Consider the following 26833-nt stretch of genomic DNA (forward strand, 5'->3'; position numbering starts at 1 on the left):
GAGGGAAGAACAGAGGCAAGGAACGAGAAGTAGAAGGATACAAAGGCGGAACTTAACTTATATACTCTGATGCACAACAAGATGAAAAGACAAATTTACCCCTTCACTAACGGCTCAAAAATGACGGGGTTAGGGTCAAGGACCAATCGCGCAATTAAATGAAACCTTAAGGACCATTCGCGTGACTTTTTGCTAGAAAGTCCTCAAAGTGCGATATTGTGTAAACCACAGGGACCAATCGTGAAATTTTGTCAAAGTGTATAACCAAAAGAAAAAACACTGATGGAGAAAAACCAAAAATATTGTGGCTATAGTGTGAAAGTTGCCAAAGTTGGGAAAATATATTGACAAAAGTCTAAAAGAGTTTTTATGTGTTCTTTATGTCAAAATGTAAAAGCTTTGATTGGAATGTTGAAAAGTGTTAAAGTCAGTAAAAATTTATGCCAAAAACATCAAAATATAAAAGTTTTGACTATAAGGACAAAAAATGTCAAAGTCACTAAAGATTTGTGGCAAAAACCTAAAAGCACAAAAACTTAATCAAAACTTAAAAATGTAAAAGTTTTCACTTCGAGAACGAAAATTGTAAATCATCATAAATAGGGGAGAAAGTCCATAATCCTTAAAATTAGATGTCAAAAGTGTACAACCAAAAGAAGGGACATTGATGGAGAAAATCCAAAAATGTTAGTGACAATAATGTTAAAGTTGCCAAAGTTGGGTAAATATAGTGGCAAAATTCTAAAAGAGATTTTTTTTTTTTTTTTTGTGTTTTTTAATCAAAATGTTAAAGTTTTGATTATAATGACGAAAAATGTCCAATTCATTAAAGCTTTGTGGCAAAAACACAAAAATATAAAACTTTTGACTGCAAAGACTAAAAATATCAAAGTCACTAAAGATTTGTGGTAAAAACCTAAAGTAATAAAAATTTAATCAAAACATAAAAATATAAAACTTTTGATTTTAGGGACAAAAAATGTTAAATGAAACAAACATTTGTGGTAAAAACCTAAAGTTACAAAATTTACTGTTCCTAGGATCCTTTGGATATATATATATATATATATATATATATATATATATATATATATATATATATATATATATATATATATATATATATATAAAGTTTAAACTCTATTAATTTCGTAATCAAAATTAAAAAAAAAAAAGATGAAAAATGAAACGCAAAATTGCAGATGAGATGAGAGTAAATCGCAGATGAACTTAGTTCATGTGTGATTTTAGTTAGAGATAAATGTATTTATACAGAAAAAGTAAAAAAAATATAAGTCACTAAAGCACACTTATGCTTTAGCAATTTGTACTTTCCTAGATGAAAGGTTGAAATCGCAAATGAGCTTAATTCATCTACGATTTTCCGATTTTCATGGCTATATTTGTAAATTTTTTTTTTTTTTTTTTTTTTTTAAACTTGAATACGATAAGGACAACGACTAGGTTAACGGTTAACACTTTCATTTTCATCACTCGATATAAAGTAAAAACACGGATCTGAAACCGAATAGGACCCACGCATCTCCCTCTTCCCCCTTTTCCCACCGTCACCATCACACCCATTCGCCAGCCCCAGGCCAGCCATTCTCCACTAAAGTACTTTTCTACAAACTCGTATCTTCAATGCTTATGTGATTCAGATCCAGATACACGACAATGGCTATCTCCGGAGGCTTTCGGAGTTCTCGCACTACACTTTCCGAACGGAATAATGGTTTTGCAGGTCCGTCGACTCGACCGCCGGTTGCTGCCGCAGGCTTTACTTTCAAGCTTTTCGCCACCGGTCTCTCGGTTGCCGTATTCTTGTTGTTAGCCGTTTCCTTCCTCTTCACCTCATCATCTGGCGTCGTTTCCTCCGGTCTCGACATTGTATGTTCTTTTTCTTCTTATTTTACCTTACAGTTATCCAATTGTTGTTGTTATTTGGTATTCTATTAAATTTGTTAATATGTGTGGTGCTTGTAATTCTAGGGCTTTTCTTCTAATTCGAACGGAGCTGGATCACTTATGAGGTCTGTGCTCGCGTTAAAATCTGATCCGTTAAAACCTAGATTTGATCAGATCAGAAAGCAGGCAGATGATCACAAGTCGCTCGCTCTCGCTTATGCTGCCTATGCTCGGAAGCTCAAGCTCGAGAACTCTAAGCTCGTTAGGGTTTTCGCTGATCTTTCACGCAGCTACACGGATCTCATCTCGAAACCTGCTTACAGAGCTTTGTTCGACTCTGATGCGGAATCAACAGACGAAGTGGCACTCCGGCAGTTCGAGAAGGAGGTGAAAGAGCGGATTAAGGTAACCAGACAAGTGATTGCCGAAGCCAAAGAGTCGTTTGATAACCAGCTTAAGATTCAGAAGCTGAAAGACACAATTTTCGCAGTCAATGAGCAATTAACCAAGGCAAAGAAGCAAGGTGCGTTCTCTAGCTTGATTGCAGCGAAATCAATACCAAAGAGCTTGCATTGCGTTGCAATGAGGTTAATGGAAGAGCGAATTGCACACCCTGAGAAGTACTCAGATGAAGGCAAGCCACGTCCTGCAGAGTTCGACGATCCTAAGCTGTATCACTATGCGATATTTTCTGATAACGTTGTTGCTGCTTCTGTTGTGGTCAACTCGGCTGTTAAAAACACAAAGGAACCATGGAAGCATGTTTTCCATGTAGTGACAGATAAGATGAATCTTGGAGCAATGCAGGTTATGTTCAAGATGAAAGAATACAACGGTGCTCATATTGAAATCAAAGCAGTGGAGGACTACACATTTCTGAACTCTTCATACGTTCCAGTCCTAAAGCAGCTTGAATCTGCAAAATTGCAGAGGTTCTACTTCGAGAATAAGCTTGAGAATGCAACAAAGGACACAACCAATATGAAGTTCAGGAACCCTAAGTATCTATCAATCTTGAATCATTTGAGGTTCTACCTACCTGAGATGTACCCCACCTTGCACAGGATTTTGTTCTTGGATGATGATATAATCGTTCAAAAAGATCTGACTGGGCTTTGGAAGATAGACATGGATGGAAAGGTAAATGGAGCTGTTGAGACTTGTTTCGGATCTTTTCATAGGTATTCACAATACATGAACTTCTCTCATCCTTTGATCAAGGAGAAGTTTAATCCCAAGGCATGTGCTTGGGCTTATGGGATGAACTTCTTTGATTTGGATGCTTGGAGGAGAGAAAAATGCACTGAAGAGTACCACTATTGGCAAAATCTGGTAAGATTGTTATATGTTAATGAGTTATGATTTGAGAATTGAGATCTATTTATCTATTTGCTGTTTATGTCTATTAAAGTGTTAATGGTGGTATACTGTATTTTGCAGAATGAGAATCGGACATTGTGGAAATTGGGAACACTGCCACCAGGTTTAATCACATTTTACTCAACAACTAAACCATTAGAGAAATCATGGCATGTATTAGGGCTTGGGTATAATCCAAGCATAAGCATGGAAGAGATAGAAAATGCTGCAGTTGTGCATTTCAATGGAAATATGAAACCATGGCTTGACATTGCTATGAATCAGTTTCGCCCACTTTGGACAAAATATGTAGACTATGATATGGAATTTGTCCAAGCTTGCAATTTTGGTCATTAAATCTACTACACACCCTTTATCAATACTTAACATTCACACGTTAGAGTTGATGATTCCATTTGTTCTGTAGTTTAGATTAATGTGGTTCTCAAGTGTTTATAGTGTCCTCAGTTGAATCATGTTGTGATTTAGAATAATTGTGGTTAGAGTTTCTTTATCTAAAGTTCTAAACATATATACACTTTTCTGCTTTATTAGATTAATGACCATATTGTAGCTTCCCTCTGAATGGATGGCATAATTTTTAGTTTTACCCTTTTTTAGTTACTTTCATATTCTTGGTAAAAGATCTGTAAGAGTTTAGATGCATATTTTGGTCAAGCCATTGCCATTTGACAAGACGCTCGATTAAATATCTGAAACAGTTGAAAGTCTGTTGATATAATTTGGTGTTTGATCTTTCTATTAGCTCAGGTTCTTATGAAAAATTCAGCACCTAGATGACAACGATAAAAAATCTGTTGAACGATTGCAAAGCGGTTTGAAGTAACCAGGGATATAATTAACGCTGTAAACGAACTGAACAAAAACGAACAAGGTTTGTTCCTGTTCGTTCGTTCGTTTAAGTTAGCCAAACAAATGAACGAACATGAACGGATAAACGAATGAGTTTTCTTGATTATGTTCGTTCGTTTAACAAATTACATGTTCATGTTTGTTTGTTTATTTGTTTATGATCGTGAACATGTTAAATGAACATAAGCGAATAAAGATAAACAAACACAATTTAACATATATGAATATAAACAACCATATAATATAGTGATATAATAAAAAACAATTGAACATATATGAACATAAATAAATTTAAATAAATGAACATAAATGAATAAATGCATGAACGAAATTATTGATCATGTTCGTTCGTTTAGCTAAACAAACGAGATTTTATTTTCATGATCGTTCATTTATTAAATAAACGAATTTCCCGCCGAACGATTTGCATAAGGTTCAGTTGGTTTACACATTTACAGCCCCAGATATAATAACCGAGTGGTGAAGAGTACTGCTTGTCCGTTATTGTTGTTGTTCCAAGCAACCATGGGATACCATACATGACTCTGACCATATCATTTTGTTTAATGTCAAAATAAGCCATTAAATTAACGAAATGATGTTATTGTACAAATGATAAAATACATAAAGATACAAATATATTCTCACCACTTTATTTATAAAATAAGGGCAAAATGCAAAATAATACAAACCATTATGCATATGTATGTAGAAAAACCTAACCTTATAATCTAATACCTAATCTTATAAATCTAGAGGTCACTACTAATCTAGCAAAATTAAGTAAGTGATTATCAATTTATAACAAAAAATAAGTAAATGTCCAAATATAACCCACGAAACCGTAGGTTTCTAAAATCGTCTACTGTTTCGCCATATCGTCTACCGTTTCGTGTTTTGTATAATTTTTTTTTTTTCATTTGTAAGCTACAAAACCATAGGTTTTGGGAAACCTACAGTTTCCTCTCGGTTTACCTACGGTATCCCAAACCGTAGCCTACAGTTTTGGAGAAAAAATAAGTTTTTTTTAATCTATTGTTTTGTGAAAAAACCTATAATTAATTTTTTTTATAAGATGTAGAATTATTTTAACAATTATTTTGTTAAAAATTTTAAGAATTCAAAACATTAGACTTAAAAAAAAAACATATTCTTTTTGTGATATAGAGTATTAAAAAGATTGTTTATAAGATGTAGAATTATTTTAACAATTATATTGTTATAAAATGTAGAATTGTTTTTTGACAATTATTTTGTTAAAAAATATTTTTTGTAAAATATAAAAACTAGTTTTAATAATCTTGACTACCTTTTTATCAGAGTGAACTACTCCTTTGTAAAACTTAACTACTTTTTTGTCAGAATGGATTACTTTTTTGTTAAACTTGACTACTTTTTTGTCAGAGTGGAACACTATTTTGAATCCACTATATATATATATATATATATATATATATATATATATATATATATATATATATATATATATATATATATATATATATATATATATATATATATATATATATATATATATTAAGTATTTCATATTTTTGAAATTATTTCGTATTTTGAAAATTGCACTTCTCTCTAGCTTATTTATTCTTAAAATTAACATAATAAGTTGTAACGAGTATTTCGTATTGCTCATTACGGATGAAAGATGAGAGTTTGTTAATTCCCAATTATCATATGTTTGGCCACCCGAATACAATCCGAGAATGTTTTATTTCGGTGTTGAATTTTACGAAACCACCACGAACACCGATTTTGTTCATTTGGTGAAGCGCAAGATGAGTCTTTCCGAAGAATCAAAAGTCAGAGGCTTATCAACATCCAGAACAACTCTATTATTGTGGTATTGTTGATGATCGTGATATTAGAAAGCTGATCAAGATAATAAATGTCGTTAGAGATAAATCTATATTTGTCTATGTGGTGGTTGAAGAAGGTGTTTCGCGTAACGAAGTGGATGATAGAGGATAGTACATTGCTATTGTATGCCATAATTGAGACATAGAAAATAACATCATTTTTAACAGCATGCAAACATTAAATCATAACATACATACAAGGGAACACAATCGTTAAAAATACGTTTAAATTTTTTTTTTTAATGAAAAACAAATATATATATATATATATATATATATATATATATATATATATATATATATATATATATATATATATATATATAGGTTTTAGGAAACCTATGATTTTTTTTCCAACAAAAAATCATAAGATACATACAAGGCCATATAAATGTTTATTAGTTATAACTTTTTTTTATTAAAAAAACGTATTTTTTGAGAAACCTACGATTTTTTTTCCAACAAAAAATTATAAGATACGTACAAGGGGATACAAATGTTTATTAGTTATACATTTTTTTATTAAAAAAAACCGTATTTTTTGAGAAACCTACGGTTTCCTTCTTTTTTTTTTTTTTTTTTTTTTTTTCTTTTTTGTTTTATAAAAAAATTATACAACTACAAAATACATACAATTCCGATCCTATTGATACAAATTAAAAAAAAAACAAAAAAATTAAATTTCCGTACGGTTCATACGAACCTACGGTGTACAAGTCGACAATGCACAATCTGTGCATTGGGTACTTGTACACTATAGGTAAAATTTTGTTCAAAAAAAAGTTAACCTCATATATAAAACCTACTTATAATCACAAACATGGTAAAATTTTGATGAAAATTAGACAAACCTGATTGTTCTTCGGGTGCTCCATTGAGAAAAAAAAATAGCCAAATCAAAGAAAACAATAAGAAAAATGACTAATCTGAAAAAAAAAATTATTTTATACTTTGGGCTATGGGCCATGAAAAAGTAAACGAGTCCGTAAAATAAAAGACCATTAGTACGAAAGAGGACTTTTCGGCCTAAAACAGTAGTCAACGGCGTTGACTACTCTTTTGTGGGCTATTTTTGGCTATTTTTTTATAAGTAATTAACAAAAATGGTTAGATTTGTATTTTTCCCTATAATCTAATGATGTATAAATCATTTTAATATCAAAAAATATATTTATAAATAAAAAATACATATAAAGTTAATAAAGATTAGATGTAGTCATCGTCATTGCAATTTCAATCTCATTCATCATCCCCCAAACAAATTATGTAAAAACCCAATACATAAATCCAACTATCTCGCCGCTTCTTTCGCATATTTTGAGAATTCTTGGGTTTAATCGCACAATTCTAAACCTTAGTAAATCTGCATCAACAAGCCCTAATCTTCCTAATCACTGTTTGCTATGGAGGGCTCAATTCTTTGCTGGTGGCGGTTATTGTTTTGAAGCTTGGTCTTATATATTAGCGCTCAATCACTACAACAAAACCAGTAACTTCAGATTGAGTATCGCTCCACACGGGGATAATGATAATTTTCAATTTTGGGAGGGTTTGCCTATAGAGATGAAAAGGTTAGCTTCTGAGCTCTACCGAACTCAATGTAGACCAGAGGAGTCGATTGCAGTTTGTCACAGTGAGCCTGGTGCTTAGAGTCTGCCATTGTTTCAAACAACACCTTATCCACCACCAAACAACTGGTTTAGTTTGAAACAGATAGGGTGAACCCCGATCATGTAAAGCGGTGTAATTCCATGGATATGGTTTGGGTTCCTACTGAATTTCATGCATCGTCTTTTGTAAATAGTGGCGTTGATCAATCAAAAGTTGTGAAATTTGTACATACCATAGATACAAAATTCTTTGATCCAATCAAATACACTCCATTGGATCTTTCGGCTTTAGGGAATCTGGTACTTGGTTCAAGTTCAGAACAATTGAATCTGAGAAATCCGTTTGTGTTCTTGAGTGTGTTTAAATGGGAGTACAGAAAAGGTTGGGTTGTTTTACTACAATCTTACCTTAAAGAATTCGATTCTTCTGATTGGGTTAATTTATACCTGGTAACAAACCTTTACCATTCTGATAGAAATTTCGGGAACAAGATTCTAGAATTCATACACGATTCAAATTGGAAAAGCCCATAAACGGTTGGGCTCCGGTTTATGATGATGATTGAGGAGTATCAAGTTGTCGACGTATAATCAGGAGTAGGGATGAAAGTGGTCCAAACCCGAACCAGATGGACCCGGTCCCGGTTAATGGGATTTTGTAGAATCGGAAATCGGACCGGTATATAGGAGTCGGTTCTGGTTCGGTTCCGGGTACGGCACCGGGTAAAGTGGGTCTAAAACCGGAAAACCCGGTAACATCAAAGTAGGTAGGTTGGAACCGGATAAAGTGGGTTTAGAACCGGAAAACCCAGAAATATACTCTGAAAAAAACCACATATCAATCCAACTTTAAACAAATGCGATATGCTTGTGTATAACATTTTCACTGAATACAAAGTACAAAAACAAATAGCTGAAAAGTTGAAAATTTTCAGTTTTGATATCCTGACTTCGGAGGACTGCAAATCATTGAATATTAAACCAAAAATGACAAAATTATAATGTAAATTCATGTACAAACTGTAAACTACAAGTTGAAAAAAACCACATGTCAATCCGACTTCAAACGAATTAGATATGCAAGTTTTAATACTTTCACTGAATACAAAAAAACTGAAAAACTAAAAACTTACAGCTTTGATATCTCGATTTTAGGGGACTGTAATTCAATGAATATAAAACTAAAAATGGCAAATTTATAGTCTCAAATCATGTATAAACTCTAAACTGCATGTTGAGCTTTCCTGATACTTTCCACTCCTTCTGATTAAAGAGATACTGGAGACTCTTATGTTCAACTCCTTCTGATTAAAGAGATACTGGAGACTCTTATGATCAGTGAAGAGCTTGCACTTCGTGCCGTAGAGGTAATGCCTCCATATCTTTAAGGCGAATACTACCGCTGCCAACTCCAGATCATGAGTGGGGTAGTTCTTTTCGTGCTCTTTCAATTGTCGAGATGCGTATGCTATCACCTTTTCTCTTTGGGTCAGAACACAACCTAACCCGACTCCAGATGCATCACTATAAACTGCGAAATCTTCGACTCCATCGGGTAGAGAAAGTATCGGCGCTTCACATAACTTCTTCTTTAGCTTCTCGAACGCCTCATCGTGTTTCTCACTCCATGTATACGTAGCTCCTTTATGGGTCAAAGCTGTTAATGGAGCAGCTATCGAAGAAAAGCCTTGGATAAATCGTCGGTAATATCCGGCTAATCCTAGAAAGCTTCGAATCTCCGTGGGATTCTTCGGACGTTCCCACTTCATTACAGCCTCGATCTTGGCGGGATCAACCATTATTCCCTCTTGGTTAACAACATGACCCAAGAATTGGACTTCCCGTATCCAAAAGTCGCATTTGGAGAACTTTGCAAAAAGCTTTTCCTTCTTTAACACCTCCAACACTTCTCGTAGATGCTTGTCGTGCTCCTCCTGGCTTTTCGAGTATATGAGAATGTCGTCGATGAACACTATCACGGATTTATCGAGGAATGGTTTACAAACCCTGTTCATCAAATCCATGAATGCTGCGGGAGCATTGGTTAGTCCGAATGACATAACCAAGAACTCGTAGTGTCCATATCTTGTCTTGAATGCAGTCTTCTCAATATCCTGCTCTCTCACTTTCAGCTGATGATATCCTGACCTAAGATCGATCTTTGAGAAGTAGCTTGAACCTTGCAGCTGATCGAATAGGTCATCAATCCTCGGCAATGGATACTTGTTCTTCACCGTTGCCTTATTCAGCTCTCGATAGTCTATGCACATCCTCATGCTTCCGTCCTTCTTCTTCACGAATAACACCGGAGCTCCCCAGGGTGATGAACTAGGTCGAATGAAACCGCTGTCCAACAGCTCCTGAAGTTGCGTCATGAGCTCCTTCATCTCCGTCGGTGCTAATCGGTAAGGTGCCTTTGCTATCGGTGTTGTTCCTGGTAATAAGTCTATACGAAATTCTACTTGCCTATCAGGTGGTAATCCAGGAAGATCTTCGGGAAAGACTTCCGGATAATCGCACACAACCGGTATATTCTGCACCTCTTTCTTTTCCTTCTTAGCATCGATTACGAATGCCAAGTATGATGCACATCCTTTGGACAAACATTTTCTGGCTTTCATCAAGGAGATGATTCCAGAATTCACTCTGCGTTTGTCCCCGTACACCATAAATGATTCCTTTCCGGGTGGGTTTATCCTAACTATCTTCTTTCGGCATAATATCTCGGCATCGTTGGCGCTAAGCCAATCCATACCCAAAACGATGTCGAAACCGTTTAACTCTATGGGTAATAGTTCCTCATGGAATTCGTTTCCGTTTAGGTTAATGACGATGTTCCTAATACGATTACTAACAGGTACGAATTTGCCACTGGCAACTTCTACAATCAGGGCATTATCTAGTTTTTCTACAGGCAATGCTAATCTTCCACCAAATTTATGCGATACAAAGGAGTAATTGGCTCCGGAATCAAATAGTATATTTGCAGGTAAACCATTTACAAGAAAGGTACCTGAAGCGACGTCTGCTGCCTCCTTTGCAGCCTCGAGCATCATCTGGAAGGCTCTCGCCTTCGGCTTTGGTGGTATGTTGGGTCTTCCTGCCTCCTTCTTCTTCGGGCAGTCCTTCAAAATGTGCCCTTCTTCATTACACCCATAACAGGCCTTCTGGTTAAGAGTGCATTCGTTGGCATAGTGCCCAGGCTTTCCGCATTTGTAACAAGTGACCCCTCCATCACACTTCCCAGAGTGCTTCTTCTTGCACTTGTCACACCACTTTGCTTCTGATCCTCCTCCTCTCGAACTAGACTTCGAGAATCTACCTTTCTTACCGGACCTCGAGGATCCGTCAAATTTCCGTTTCTCTCCCACTTCCGCTCTCTCCAGACCCTTTTCTCGTATCTGGGTCTCCACATTCTTAGCAGCCCAGATGGCAGCTTTCAAAGTGGTAGTTTGCTTGACCATTGGGCCGAATTCCGCTGGTAATCCGAGGGCAAATTTGTTAACCTTGGAGAGTTCAGTTGGGACGAGGTGAGGAACAAGCTTCATTTTCTCAGTAAAGCTTGCAGCGTATTCAGTAACGCTCATTCTTCCCTTCTTCAGATTCTGGAATTCGTTGCTGATCTCCAGAAGATCCTGCTCAGAGCAGTATTGCATCTTCAACTGTACCAGAAAATCCTCCCACGACATTTTGCTTGCTTCACCTTTGGGCATTGAATCAGCTAATAGCTTCCACCAGCTTAGTACTCCAGATTTCAATAGAGGAACTGCAAGAGCAGTCTTCTGCCTATTGCTACACTCGCAACTCTCAAACATTGTCTCCATCTCAGAGATCCAGTTCATGACTTCCACCGGCGTCGGGCTTCCGGATAGACTCGGTGGCTTGGATGCCATGAAATCCTTGTATTTGCATCCACGTCCATCATTTCCTCCATCCTGGTGGTTTTGCCTAACTATCGGTGGGTTGGCTTGACCAATAGTCCCACTGTAGTTTCCTTCTTCAGTCTGCCCTTCGTTCAACTCGGGCTGTTCGAGCTGAATAGTCGCTTCCTCTCGATTTTGCTGGAGCAAACGCCTGGTTTCCTCCATTTGACGATCCAACATTGCCTGGATCATCGCTTGCACTCCGGCCATCGTTATTGGTCCGGCAGCGGCTTCCACAACTGGTATTTGCTCGATCACGGGGGGTTGGTGTCCGTTCCCATTTGCGTTTACGTTTCCGCTACGGGTCCTTACCATCTTGATCTATATACCGAATAAGGTGGATTTAGATCTTTATTTAGGAGAGACGTTTTAAATCGTCCTTATCACTCCGAAACGTTTACATGCTAGTTCTAATATCGTAGTCGTACATTTAGAATCCTAAACACATAAGGTTCCAGATCCGGTCGGCAACAGACCATAGATCCCGAACAAAATAACAGCATATCATGCATAAAACATTTAGCACATAAAAGCATTTTAGGCACAATTCCTAAAATAAGCTAGTGCTCACACCTCACAATCATCGCTTAGCATTCTAAGTTTAAGTCTAGAAATCCTACAAATTCCTAGTTCGCTTAAACTAATGCTCTGATACCAACTGTGACATCCCCAAAATCACGGCCAGAAAAGACCGGTTTTGTTTATACTTTATTTCAAAATCAGAGTTATCTTTTAATAAAAGGGTTGCGGAATTTGTCCCAAAACAATAATATGATAAAGATTTATCAAAAGCATTTCCATAGAAATGTATTTCATTAAAAGACTCGGGATGTCATGTTCGTACAGATCAAAAGTATAAACAATACAATATAAGCCTTACTACATTATTTCATATCTACAGGCCTATATCCGTAATCCCTCGTCCAAAACATCACACCTATGCTCATGCGCCACTACCTGTAATGCATAAAACTGAGTGGGTCAGGCTTGGGAGCCTGGTGAGCACATAGGGTTTTCAACCCACAATAAGTTTATTAATTTCATCAATCAACAATAACCCGATTACCCGTTCCCGTTATCCTCACTTTACGTCCCTAAACACCTATCATAAGGGACCTAGCCTAAGGATCATCATCGGGACGGACACTACTGCTAAGGGGATTCCTCAGCAATAAATGTCCTAATAGGCAACCATGTGGGGGATGGAGTACACCGGTGAACACATCGTTCACAACACCTACAGGTTGCGAGCCTGCTAGTGTTCCACTGGACTGTCTAGAAGAGTCCGTGGTCGTCATCTATACTCCGCTAGATGACTAGATCAACAACAACAACATCGAGGCCTCTCATCATTTTATCACACATCACCTATTACATCTACCCATGTTTTACCCCAACATTTTCGTAGATATAAAATACATATACAGTTTAAATCATTGAAAACATGTATAACAACGTTCATCTAGCATAGATAGCAAGTATTCAGATAATATGCACACATAGCACGTAATTTATATAAAATACTTCATATCTATGTGTAAGTTGAAGGTAACTATGCACTCACCGGAAAAGGTGGTGATTCCGAACTCAGACAGCGCTTCGCTTCTTAAAAAGAATTTTTCTTCGACGAAACCTAGTATTATTACCACTAGAGTTTAGTTTATTATTCGTCGAGACTAATTAATAGTCTAGCTATTATTATTATTATATAAGCGTCAAAAAAAATACTTATATAACCCATAATAATAGCCCAAGTATTTATTATAAGTTCCTAATAACGTTACTATAATTAAATAAAAGTTATATTAAAAATAGCGTAGGCGTAGCTCACTTACAGCGGGTTTTATAGAAAACCGGGCTTTGCTTGGAGCAGCGTTCCCGAGCCGAAAAGCTCTTCTTCTCGGAGCCTTCGAGCACTCCGGGGCTTCCGCCTCGTGCTAGGGAGGTTCCCTAGGCTTTTCGGGGGATTTCGGGGCTAGAGAGAGGTTCTAGAGAGAGAGAGAGAGAGTAAAGAGAAGAAAGAATGGGAAAGGTGTGAAGAAAATGAGGGTGGGAGAGGTGGTATTTATAGGGTGAAATGTGGCTGAACTTGGTGCCACATGTCACCATCTGGTGGCAAGCCTTGGGGAGAAAGCAATGGCCAAGATTGTGCCACATCACCCATTTTCGCACAGCACACTTCTGACTTCTAAAATCCGTAACTTTCACATACGACCTCCGTTTTTGACGTTCTTTATATCCACGCGTAGGTAATAATAAGATCTACAACTTTCATTTTGACACCGTCAGCTAATTCTCGACCGATCTTAAATTTAACAGTACAAGGAGATTATACTGTTAAACGTCTGCGTAAAATTAATAACTTCTACATACGGACTCTGTTTTTGTCTGTCTTTTTACCGTTGATTTCCTATTAATGAGATCTTCAACTCTCATTTATGTTGCGTAAGCCAAAAACCGCTCGAACTAAAATTCGAGTTTCAGGCCGTGCACTGCTAAGCCGAATCTTAGAAAAATCATAACTTCTTCATACGAAGTCAGATTTGGGCGTTCTTTTTATCGATGTTCTTAGTTTAACATATTCTACGACTTTTGTTTAGATTGCTAAGGCTAAAAAGTCTTCTATCGTAAATTCACTATTTACGTTTCCCGGTGTCGTGCCGGTTTTGTCGTAAAACTTCGGCGGGCCATAACTTCTTCTTTATAGCTCGGATTTCGGCATTCTTTATATGCACGGAAACCTTGAGACATATTCTACAACTTTATGTATAGATATCGGGATTATCTCACACTTTAATTTTGACGCTCATTTTTATTCTTTATTAATTATACATTTATAATTAAATAATAAACACATAAACACACATAATTCACATAATACTCAAATATTTCATATTTATTACTTCAAAAAGAGTTACAATAGTTGACCTAGACTATTACATTGACAAAAATGCTTAGCCCTGAAAACCCGGGCGTTACACGGGCGTACTCCAAGTACGCTGCACGTAACCCCTGAAGACCTGGTACGCTGGGCGTACGCGGAACAGTTTGGGTCAATCCTAATTTGGGTTGTTAAAGTTTTGGGCTCTTATGGGTTTTGGGCATGTTTGGATTCTTAGGGTAAAGCCTTTTATCAATTGGATCATGGACATATTAAGTAGGCCCATTAAGGACTTTGGACTTAGATTTTGGGCCTATTTGCATTGCAAGGGTGTTTGGGCCTTTGGGGTTAGGGTTTAAATGTTGGGCCTTCCCTTGGGATAATTTATGGACCAATCATTGATATTATTATTATTGTTATTATCCAGTTGGGAGGTTGCGGGTCTTTGAGAGTGCATTACTTGTATTCTTCGGGCAAAGGTGAGTCTTCTCACCATACCCATGGGTCTACGGCACCAAGGCCGGCCCATTATGTGATTATGATTTATGTGATTACTTTGTGTCTCGATATGTATTATGATCTTATGATTACATGAAGACCCCGGGGGGAGCCCGTGGCCTTGGGTGTAAGACCATGTGGGGTAGCTCATGGCAGTCCAGGTAAAGACCATGTGGGGTAGCTCATGACCTTGGGTGTAATACCATGTGGGGTTAGCCCATGGTAGTCCAAGTAAAGACCATGTGGGGTAGCCCATGGCCTTGGGTGTAAGACCATGTGGGGTAGCCCATGGCAGTCCAAGTAAAGACCATGTGGGGTAGCCCATGGCATTTGCTGATTCTTTGTATACATGGCTTATATGACTTGTACTTGTGTCTACGTATGTGTGGTATGCTCTGGGAAACTCACTAAGCATTTCGCTTACAGGTTGTTGATTTGTTTCAAGTATTTGTTCCTTGATATGTTGGGGGCCTACTATGATATTTTATATATAATGTAAAAGACGATGTTTTAACTAAACGTGTGTTTTATGGATTTCATGACATTATATATATCTAAATTAAATGAAAAAAAATTTCGTTGTAAAATTGGGCTATTACACAAGTATTTTACAAAACCTATATCAATGGACCTGTAATGTGAAAAACCTTTCTTCCGAATACAATGAACAATTCCGAAATGCAAATAAGTATTCCATAATGGTTTATGGTATTTTTTGTTTATATTCATGGCTATTACAACGTTAGTTTATTATTTTTTAGGACAACTTGTATGTGTTTTTAACCATCAAAAGTATTGAATTATACTCCTGAGTACATATCCTACCATAGTCTCTAATATGAAGAACGATTTGTTATCTTCGAGCATTTTAGAGGGTTTTTTTTTTTTCATGAATATACGTAATATTCCTGCAATCATATTTATTGAATCGGTCCTAAATCAAAAGCAATATTTTAAATCATTTTAAAGGTGCGCCATTAATTCGCAATTTAACAGTTTAAAACATTAGATTTTACAAAGACAAAACTTCATAAATGATTCATGTGGTTTCACAAAATATGAAGTTTCATCCCTAACTTTAAAAAACCTCATGAATGATCCATGTGGTTTCAAAACTTTTAATGTTTAGTCCTTAGGACTCTGTCAGTATTTGTCCGTTAAATAAATGACATTTTCGTTATTTCACTACCAACAACCATTTATGAGGGTTTCTATTATTTTTTTAAAATAAAATTAAAACTAAAATTAAAATTAAAATTAATATGCAAGGGTCCCACCTCTCTCTCTCTCTCTCTATCCCTCTCTCTCTCTCTCTCTCTCTCTCTCTCTCTCTCTCTCTCTTAACACACATACACCTATAACTCGATCCTTCATCTTCTATCCTTCATATTCTTTCATCATCAAATCCACCAAACGAATTCTTTCTAATATGTTCAATACTCTCAATACTTCCTGTAATCTCCAAATTCTGAAGATGATGGTGAAGATTCCGAAGGAGACCCATATCCGCAAGATCTGGTGTTGTTCGACAAGAATGAGAAAAGAGAGAGAACGAAAGTCAAAAAGAAAGAAAAAGGTGTCTCTGATCTACCAGCCCACCCTACCATCGACATCTTACCCATGACCATCGACACCTCACTCATCAGTCATCATCATCTGCTCGTCCCATGGGAAAATGAAGGTGTTTGGCTCGCCATTACTTTGTGTTTGTGTATGCAACCGATAAAAGGACGTGAGAAATTTGTAGGTATACCACCTGATATTACATTGGTGCCTAATGTATAAACTGAACAAAGAAGAAAAAAAGAACAAGAACGAGGAATTACTTGGTGAACTTTATTACTGAAAAAAGTTAACTTAAACATCCTAAACATTAACCTTATTTATACTAATAAAACTAGAATCCTACTCTAATACCAAAACTAGGAAAAACAACCTTCTAGAATCAAAGTTATCCTAATATAATAAAACTTTCCTTATTAACTAACTGATTAATCCAACAATCACCCCCTTAATCGGTTTGTCCACGTCTATCACTTACAACTGTGTTTCTTCGCCTTTAACCACCGACGAACACTTAGCAAATTAACTGTAGCTAAGCCAAGAGAATTTTAATATATATATATATATATATATATATATATATATATATATATATATATATATATATATATATATATATATATATGAGAAAAGTGAATATACCCTTAAGGATATATAAGCTTAGGTACCCAAACTCATTATAATACGTCATTTTGTTTAATATATTCATTATAATGTTCTTAAACTTCAACCCTTGATTTGATTTACTTTCAAAATTTTCGAAATTTCATTATTATCTTCCTCTTACATCATATTTTTTTGTCGAACACCTATTAGGTTATATATATTATAGTTGAAAATGAAAATTATGTAAGAGGAATATAAATGTAAAATTGATAAAAATCTTGAAAGTAATCAAGTTAGAAGTTGAATTATAAGAACATTGGACAATTACAATGTATGTATATGATACAAAACGATGTAGTATAGTGAGTTTGGGTACCTAAGCTTATATACCTTAAGGGTATATTCACTTTTCCATATATATATATATATATATATATATATATATATATATATATATATATATATATATATATATATATATATATATATATATATATATATATATATATATATATATATATATAACAAAAGATTATTTATGTGTACCATATATGTATCGATTTAAATGTTCCAAAATGAGCCATTCAAACAATGAATTTTATTAAGAAAATATTTGGGTTTGGGATTTAGTGAATATTTAATAAATGAATCAACTAAACAACGGTTAGTATAAAATTCGAGAGAAGCCATGAGATGCAATAATCAATGATAATAATAATAATTACAAATAAAATTGAGATTCAAAGATTTGTTCAAACGTAAATGATAAAATTATTATTTATTATTTATTTATTTTAATTAAATATATTATGCATTTATCTTATAATATTAAATGATTTTTCAAAACCATTTTATGTCTTTTTTTTTTTCTGGAACAACAGATAATTATTTTTAATTGAACTCATGAATAGACTCATGACCTTAATTAGTTGTTAGATTATAACATTTACATTAACCAAATAGGTTAGCCCAAACTTATATGTTCTTTTATATTTAATAGCTAGTTTATAATTTATTTGAGCACCTTTTTTTTAATATATTAACGACTATCTTTTCAACTTAGGAGTAAATTCTCAATTAGTATTTGAAATATGACATAAAAATTAACTCATTCATGTAAGAAGTATTTTAAGCTTGTTAGGCTTAATAAAGATGTACAAATTTAGTTGTTGATGATTTTGTTACCTAAAATGAAAAAAATAAAAATCAAATATAAATAACTTCATGTAATTTGTTGGGTGAATATTAAATTTTTAATAAAAGATTTTCTGAACACAATATTGCAAGAACACCATGCATGGCAACCACGTGCGTGGTTACTTTACCAGAAAGCAACATCGAGACGTCTAGTCATCCACCTGTAATCCAGCATGTACACTTTTTTCAGACTATATGACACGTGTCATATTCACAATACAGGAATGCTAAGGTACGTTTCGCGTGTCATCAGCATTCTGGACCCGCAATAACCAACGGCCAAGATTACATCGAAAAAGCATCATAAAGATATCCACCATCCTAAAACGAATCGCCACGTTTCGACCATGCAGTAATCCAGAAATCTCATTTCCCTCGTTACTCGCCACGTGTCGACATGTACTATCATCGGACGCCATACTCCGCCATTAACGCGTCGCAGAATTTAACAAATCTTACGTGTCGTTTTCCTTTCCCTCCATGTTTTTCCATTTGCTTTAAACAGATTTCCCTCCTCTTCAAATCCCCCTTTTTCAAATGAGAAAAAACCCTAGTTGAATCTGAATTTTCGATAAAAAAAAACTGAAGTGTTATAATGGCGAATGATTCCAGAATGTTGGAGACAAAAAGCGTCGGAATCGTTGATGACGACAGAGAGGAAAACGAGCTAATGTTGGAGTTGTCGATTGGGGGGATTTTTGCGAAATCAAAGAAAACGATTCGGAATGTGAGTGATTCGAGGGAAAAGGATAAACAAGAGGAGGGGGATTTGAATGTTCATTCCAAGCGTGAGATTCAAGCTATCCGGCGACGGGAACTACGGAGGAAGAGAGAAGAAAAACCGAAGAAATCGGTCGGTTTTGGTTCATGTGGTTCAGTTAGTGGTCCGCTTCTGGAGAACAAGGAGTGGTTAGAGAAGCAAATCGCAGGACAAAATGATGAAATTTTTGAGAATGAACCTACTCGTAAAAAAGAGAGGATCAGAAATTCACCGGAAAACGTCACTTCGATTCCTGCAGCACCGATCACAAACGGATTTTTACATCCTAACGTGATGCCCATCTGCGGTGGTGGTGAAGTTGTTCCACGAATTGAAGACGATTTAAATACGAAGAATTCTGTTTTCCGGGCGACGGCATGCCGGAGTTTCAAGCCATATCAAGGGAATACAAATCTAAAACCTATTGAAGACGAGACAGACGGCGGCGGACGACGGTATTCTAATGTGAATTCAAACGGCTCCGCTGGATATGCTTCCTCCGCCGTGTCAAATAGTCAATGCTCCTCTCCCCAGGGTAAAAAAAAAAAACTAAACATTTTAATTCAAATACACAACAATAGCTTTGTATTCATGTTAACGATATAGGATGAGTTTTTTTTTTTTTTTTTTTTTAATTGATGTTCTTGATTTCTTTCTGATTGTTGTCCGGTGTTCTTGGTGTCAAAATAATCTTGTAGGCGGTGGTACGGATGAAAGCAGAAGCAACTCAAGCAACTCACAAGTAGACCACCAACCGGAAAGTACTTCAGCCGCAAGTGAACCATTTGACCCATCCGGGTCCGATCAACCCATCGGTTCATCTAAGCCAACCGGCCCTGCAGTGAACCCAAATGACCGGTTCAGGCCACCGGAGTCGGGTGTCCCAAACCCGATTAACCCAACTCCGAAGCTTGAGTCGACGAGTAATAGCCAAAACCAACAACAGGCTTCTATTCTAGGCCGAATGCCGTGTGTTTCCACAACTGGAAACGGGCCCAATGGGAAGACAGTTAGCGGGTTTCTGTACAGATATACAAAGAACGAGGTAAGCATCGTGTGTGTATGTCATGGTCAATCATTCTCTCCGGCTGGTTTTGTGGAGCATGCAGGCGGCGTTGGTATTACTCATCCCTTGAAACACATCACCATACTTCCGACTGCTTTTGCATCTTGAATAATTCCGGTAGTGAGTTTACATTTTTTAGCTTGTGGTTTTTTGAATTGGTTTTCAACTCGTTAGTAATATCCTCCTGGTGGATCCGATTAATTTTGCATGTTGATCATGTTTGAACATGCAAAATCGTGGGCCTTTCGGATTTGGTCAAGTGTAAATATGAAATTTTGATGATCGGTTGGAAAACATTACTGTGGTTTTGCGTGGTGCTAATTTGCTATAGGTAACGTTTTCTTCGTGAGAGCTCTGAAATTCCAGATGTCTTGTCGGTGCATGTAGACATATGTCTATCCGAAAAAGAATGTTTGTAACTTGGCACGTGTGATGAGTTCATAATGATATAAAATTCAATAAGATGACATAATGATTCATTATGTAGATATAATACCTTAATTTTCTTACGGGGACTTGTGAAACCGCAATGACAAGTAAATGTTATTTCATCATTTACCATAAAAGTATCTTCAATACAACACTCAAGGAATGTTATTTCATCATTTACCATAAAAGTATACTTCAATACAACACTCAAGGAATTCTTGAGTGTTATTTCATCATTTACTATAAAAGTATACTTCAATACAACACTCAAGGAATACAACACTAAGAAATGGTGACACATTTTGGTTATTTATTTACCTTTTTAAAATAAAGAAGGAACCAATTACAAACCTTAAAGAAAAAGGAACCAATCACAAAGCTTGAAAAAGTGAAAGTGCATCCTTGTAGTGTCATAGTGTGGTCTCTACCGCACCCAAACCACAGTTGGGGGCAGTGTCCCGTCCTAGGTGGCACTGAAGGTGCGGTCTCTACCACGTCCACTCCCTTTAGTCTAATTTGAGAACCCCCCAATTGGAGTGTGAGTCTAATTTGAGAACCCCCAATTGGAGTGTGGTGAGGATGCTGCAGGAAAGTAAATACATTGCACCTCATACTTCACATTTTTTTTACCGTTGAGCCTTTAATGGCTATTACCCATTTAGTTTAATTTTTTTAAAACTATAAATATAACCATTCACAATTCATTTTACAACAGAAAAAACACCAAAACACTATATATATACAACCTTTTTTGTTTAAAAATGTCTTCATCTTTGTCATCCATTTCATCGGATACATTAGTATGAAGCGGATTTTATTGGAGACGATATACAAACAACATTAATATATCTACAAGAAAAATGAAGCTGAAAGCTCGATCCCAAAACTTAGTAATCTTCCTTTACGGAGAAATCATGAAGCCGATCACAACCAACTTGTCAATGACTACTTTGTCGACGATGCAGTGTATGTCGTAAAATTCAGACGTCGGTTTCGGATGAACAAGGAAGTATTTTTATGCATTGTCGATGACATCAAAAATCGATTTCCAAATTTTCAGCAGCGGGTTAATGGAAGAGGTCAATTAGGTTTTTCTTCAAGTCAAAAATGTATTGGTGCAGTTCGTCAACTAGCATTCCGCATGAGATCGGACTCATGAGATGAGTATTTGAGAATGTCAGAGCGAACAACGAGGGAATGTGTATATAAGTTTGCTAGAGCTGTGATTATTCTCTATCGTGAACGTTATTTAAGCAAGCCTATAATAAGTGACATCCACCAACTATACACAACACATGAAAACAAGCACGGGTTCTCTGGAATGCTTGGTAGTATTGATTGTATGCATTGAGGGTGGTCAATGTGCTCTAATGCGTTGTGCAGTCAGTTTACGCGAGGTGATCAAAATATGCCAACGATAATTTTAGAAGTAGTGGATATGGCATGCATTTTTTTGGTACATTAGGTTCCAACAACGACATCAACATTCTAGACCAATTACCGATTTTCAACAACATCAACCTTGGGAAATCGTATGATGTGCCGTTTCATATGGGACGTCGTACAAGCGTGGATATTATATTACTGATGGGATATATCCCGAGTTAACTACGTTTGTGAAATAATTCTTATGTCCAAATGATGAAAAGCGAATAAAGTTTAAGCCGGCCCAATAATTATATCGAATGAACCTTTGGTGTTTTAAAGAGACGTTAGCAGATACGCGCAGCACCGACACGATCTATGAAGTGAAAACAAATAAGTAGTCTTATGTATGCATGTATTATATTGCATAACATGATTCTAAAAGATAAGGGAAAGCGATGGACAATGAAAATGAGGATTTTCCAAATGTAGAAAGAGTTGGTATTGGTATGCAGGCATACATGGCGAACAGAGCGGAGATATACGACCGAGTCAACACCATAACTCTCATACGGATTTGGTGGAACACGTCTTCAATGCTCAAGTGAATCCCAATGTAGACGAATTTTGATGAAGACGAGTTGTTTGACACTACTGATGACGAGTCGAAAATGTTTCAAGGAGATTTGGGCTAGGATTATGATAACTTGGCTAGTGACGATGATTAGATCATGTTTTTTTTCGATGTTTTAAGTATGTTTTTTTTATTTATGTTTTTAATATAGTGTGTAAATTTTTTTAATTAATGAAGAATTTTTTTTTATTAATTTTGTATAATTATAAATTATTAAACATATTTTATTTACTTAAAAAATGTGGTAAGGCACCCACTAGTTTTGTGGGATGAGTAGACAAGTGATGTGGCGATGATGTGGCAGTGCAATATTATGGTGAGTGTGGTATGGCACCCTGAGGCCTAAGGCTAAGGGGAGTGGTGTCGATATAACCAAGCTCTGCCAGACTACTTCTTGCTATTAGAAGGGAGTAGTTATTGAGTGTAGGAGAAAAGAGGGAGGAGAGATAAGGGCAAGTTGGGGAAAGAGAAGGTGGATAGAGACTCGACATCTCCTACCGAGTTCAGATGCCGACATCGGCATACCGAGGAGAAGGCCCAGTGTTTGTCGAGCCACGAAGACGTTGCTGAAGAGGATGTCGAACCCACCCCGTCGAGACTAACCATCTCTCCAACCTATCATTTGATGCACCATATATTATCGATCCAAGAACTTAATCATTAGGGATGGATCCGTTCTTCCTATAGATTCCTTCTTTATCTCTACTTCACATCTTTTGGCTATAGGGAGTACATGCACCAAGCTTTTTTTCCAAGCTTGTTAGCACACGCCCAACCATGTGACATCCCTATTTTTACGGTCATTTTAAAAATTTTATTTATGCGTAGTTAAAAAATGTTTATTTATAAATGTGGAATCTGTCCCATAAAAGTATTTTCGAGGAAATCTTTTTAATTAATTATTAAAACGTTGGGATGTCATAACTGATACAAGAAACATAAGCATAAACAGGCATTAAGGTATCTTAGACTAACAATCTACATCTCCTTGAATCTCTCATCATTCATGTACTTTTGTACCATTACCTATGATACATAGAAGCTTAGTGGGTCAGATTGGCAAATCTAGTGAGTACATAGGGTTTTCAACCTATAATAATATAGTTAATATGTTTAATTATCAAATAGTTAACCTAATTACTCATCTCCATTTTCTTCTATATTTACTTTTGTGGAACTATTCTAGAAATCCTTGCCAACATCACATTTTATTATATATTCTTCGATAAGGACTTCTCCTAGGGTTCATCGCCTAACATCGCATTTTATATTTTCATCGCTAAGGATTTCTCCTAATGTTCATCACTAACATCGCATTGACAATACTACTTCGGGGATTCCTCCATAATACATATCAGTAGAGTACATCGCATGAATACGCTATTCGTACATCGCCTTATCTAGTAATTCATCACCTACATGTTGCGAACCTGCCGGTGTTCCACCGGAATGTTGAGATTAGTCTGTGGTCATCATCTATACTCTCGTAGATGACTACATCGCAATCATCGCAAGTAAAAGTCATGGCATCTCTTATATTTTCATTATTAAAGTCGACCTCTCCTAATCATTTTTCATCTCTCATCTTTCATCTCCCATCTCTCATCACCCATCACTATATATATACATACATACATATATATATATATATATATATATATATACACACACACACACACGAAAATACTTATATAATAAAATCGAGTAAAATCATGTCATATAGGTTCATCAAATACATATTGAAAATAATAGGCACACATAACATTTAACTATCTAAATACTTCATATCTATCTGTAAGATGAAAGTAATTATGTACTCACTTGATAAAAGTGGATGCCTCGGAATTTAGGCACAACTTCACTTAGGTACTTTATCTTTTTCTCTGACAAGACCTAGGTTCACATGACTAAGTCTTAGTCTTATATTCTAAACGACTAATGATAGTCTATATTCCTCACGAATCTCGATGTTACATCAAGATCTATCAAGTAAGGAATAACCAGGTAGAATCATATAGAAGGTAGGGTACATTTGGTATACATGGTATACTATTTGGAAATCTCACTTTAAACACCTCATTAAATATAGTCTAGACATCATCCCCGTAAGTAGATCAATCTGTATAATGAGTTGGAATTACTTATAAATCTGATTTATAGATTCATAATAACGACTATGAACATAAATATAAGTTACATTGAAATAAAATAAGTGTAGCTTAACATACATATATTTTAGCAAAAACAAGGAAATTATGTGGCTAGAATTCCGAAACCGAAATCTTATATTTTCCGGACACCTAGACCCTTCAATGTTAATTATTCCAATGAAACCCCAAAAATTCAGACTAATGTGGACACCTAGACCCATCGTAGATTGTTCTCTATATCCACTCGTAGGTATTTTTCGAGTACTATAACTTTCATTTAGACACTGTCAGCTAATTCTTAGCCAATCTTCAATTTAATAATCTACGAAGATTACACTGTTAACGACCGTGTAAAACTCATAACATTTACATACGGAGTTTGTTTTCAACTGTCTTTTTATCATGGAATCCTTATTACGATATCTTCAGTTCTCGTTTATTTTGTTTCGGCTAAAAATCGACTGATCTAAAATTTGATTTTTGTGTTCGCACTGTTGTGCTGAAACTTCGAAAAATTATAACTTCTGTATATGAAGTCAGATTTAGGTGTTCTCTATATGCACACCACCTTTTACGACCACTACAAATTTTACAATACGCAGGGTCGTGTTGGTTTAATCGCAAAACTTCGAAGAATCATAACTTCTTCATACGAATTCGGGTTTCATTGTTCTTTATATGTACGGAATCATTGTCACATATACTATAAATTCATTTAAGATTATTTATCCTAAATAATCTTCTATAAAAATGTTGTTTGTATTGATTAGTATTTCTTAGTCTTCTAGCCCGAATATGTAGGTGTTACACACTGCCCTAACGCATGTTAATTAATGGGGGGCGTCAAGCACCATGCAATTTTTCATTAAAGAGAGAGAGAGAGAGAGAGAGAGAGAGAGAGAGAGAGAGAGAGAGAGAGAGAGAGAGAGAGCAGGAAAATGTAATGGTGGTGGGATGTGATTGGTCTTTTTTCATTTGTGTTTTTGTTTTTGTTTTTTTTTTTCAAAATCAAAGGGTTGTGATTGGTTCTCTTTCATTTGTTTTCTTTTTCATTCCAAAATCCAAGGAGTATATCTTTTATAACAAAAGTTTAGGTGACAATAAAATGTATCAATGTGCTAAACATGCTAAGACTCCTCATAGCCTTATCTTCAATAGTGTTTTATACGATAAAATGTAATGTTCTATATGCAAGTTGAATAAATTTGTAGTAATTCTACAAGGGATGTATGCGATTTTAGAATGGAAAGTAGAACTTTGTTATATATTGTGTAGTCTCATTTTGGGGTGTGTGCGTGATTGGAACGAAGATGAGAGCTCTGTTTCTATGACACTATTTTTATCCCGGGTGCGGGTTCTGTACAAGTCATATGTCAGAGTAAGATGACGATCGCTGACTATTCTAGATAGTCTGTAGAATAGTAGCAAACTCATTACCTATAGGTGTTAATGTATCATATTATCTGGGAGAAAGGATTGTGTGTTCATTTGGTTATTCCATCTTCCTTAGGGTTGCCTTTTATGACTTACAACGTCCAAGGAATCTGCTACTTGTGTAGTTAATCAATTGCTTTAAAAAAAAATTATGGTAAGATAATTCTTCCAGATTTTCGTTGATTAGGATTCATGAGAATCAACTGAGCAAGGTTTGTATGAGTACATTGTCTTATAGATATTTTCATTGGATTATATATCTATAGTGCTTTATAACAATTAGTTTTGCAGGTTTATTGATTATAGATTATTATCATAATAATATTGTAGGATTGAAAACCCAATGTATCTCACTAGGTTTCTCAACCTGACACACTCAATTTATACTCATCACAGGTTGTGGTGCTAAGGCTATTGGAACTTGAATAGGAGCCCTCCTTGGTTATTTTTAGCAAAACAGATCCCAATATTCAAACATTAATCATATTTGAACCATTTTAGTCCCTCTTTTATATATTTTAGCCAGCGCAGTCTTAAACAGTCCGTAATAGTTTAAATTTGTTATGAAACGGTCTCATGAGTATTTCAAAGTTCAAGAGTGGTGGATTAGCGGTTTCTCATGACAAGTTTCTCAAAAGAAACCGAATTCAAACAAATGGAATTCACACTTTAAGGGTTAGTGCTTATGGCCCCTTTTTAATAT

The 26833-nt window shown here is 35.7% G+C and overlaps 2 protein-coding genes and 1 pseudogene across 2 annotated transcripts; all 3 read left to right on the forward strand.

Annotated features, from left to right (window-relative positions):
• Positions 1–1524: 1524 nt before the first annotated feature.
• LOC145015368 (galacturonosyltransferase 8-like) lies at positions 1525–3781 on the forward strand. The gene is made up of 3 exons (XM_078973834.1): positions 1525–1890; positions 1993–3240; positions 3349–3781. The coding sequence occupies exons 1-3, from the start codon at positions 1678–1680 to the stop codon at positions 3622–3624; spliced, it is 1737 nt and encodes a 578-aa protein (XP_078829960.1). The 5' UTR covers positions 1525–1677; the 3' UTR covers positions 3625–3781.
• Positions 3782–6737: 2956 nt separating this feature from the next.
• On the forward strand, positions 6738–8190 carry LOC145015979 (uncharacterized; annotated as a pseudogene).
• Positions 8191–18777: 10587 nt separating this feature from the next.
• LOC145016905 (uncharacterized) lies at positions 18778–20580 on the forward strand. The gene is made up of 2 exons (XM_078975067.1): positions 18778–19587; positions 19751–20580. The coding sequence occupies exons 1-2, from the start codon at positions 18888–18890 to the stop codon at positions 20224–20226; spliced, it is 1176 nt and encodes a 391-aa protein (XP_078831193.1). The 5' UTR covers positions 18778–18887; the 3' UTR covers positions 20227–20580.
• Positions 20581–26833: the final 6253 nt, after the last annotated feature.

The sequence above is a fragment of the Lactuca saligna genome, chromosome 9 (assembly GCF_052625555.1).
Source record: "Lactuca saligna cultivar CGN05327 chromosome 9, ASM5262555v1, whole genome shotgun sequence".
NCBI lineage: Eukaryota > Viridiplantae > Streptophyta > Magnoliopsida > Asterales > Asteraceae > Lactuca > Lactuca saligna.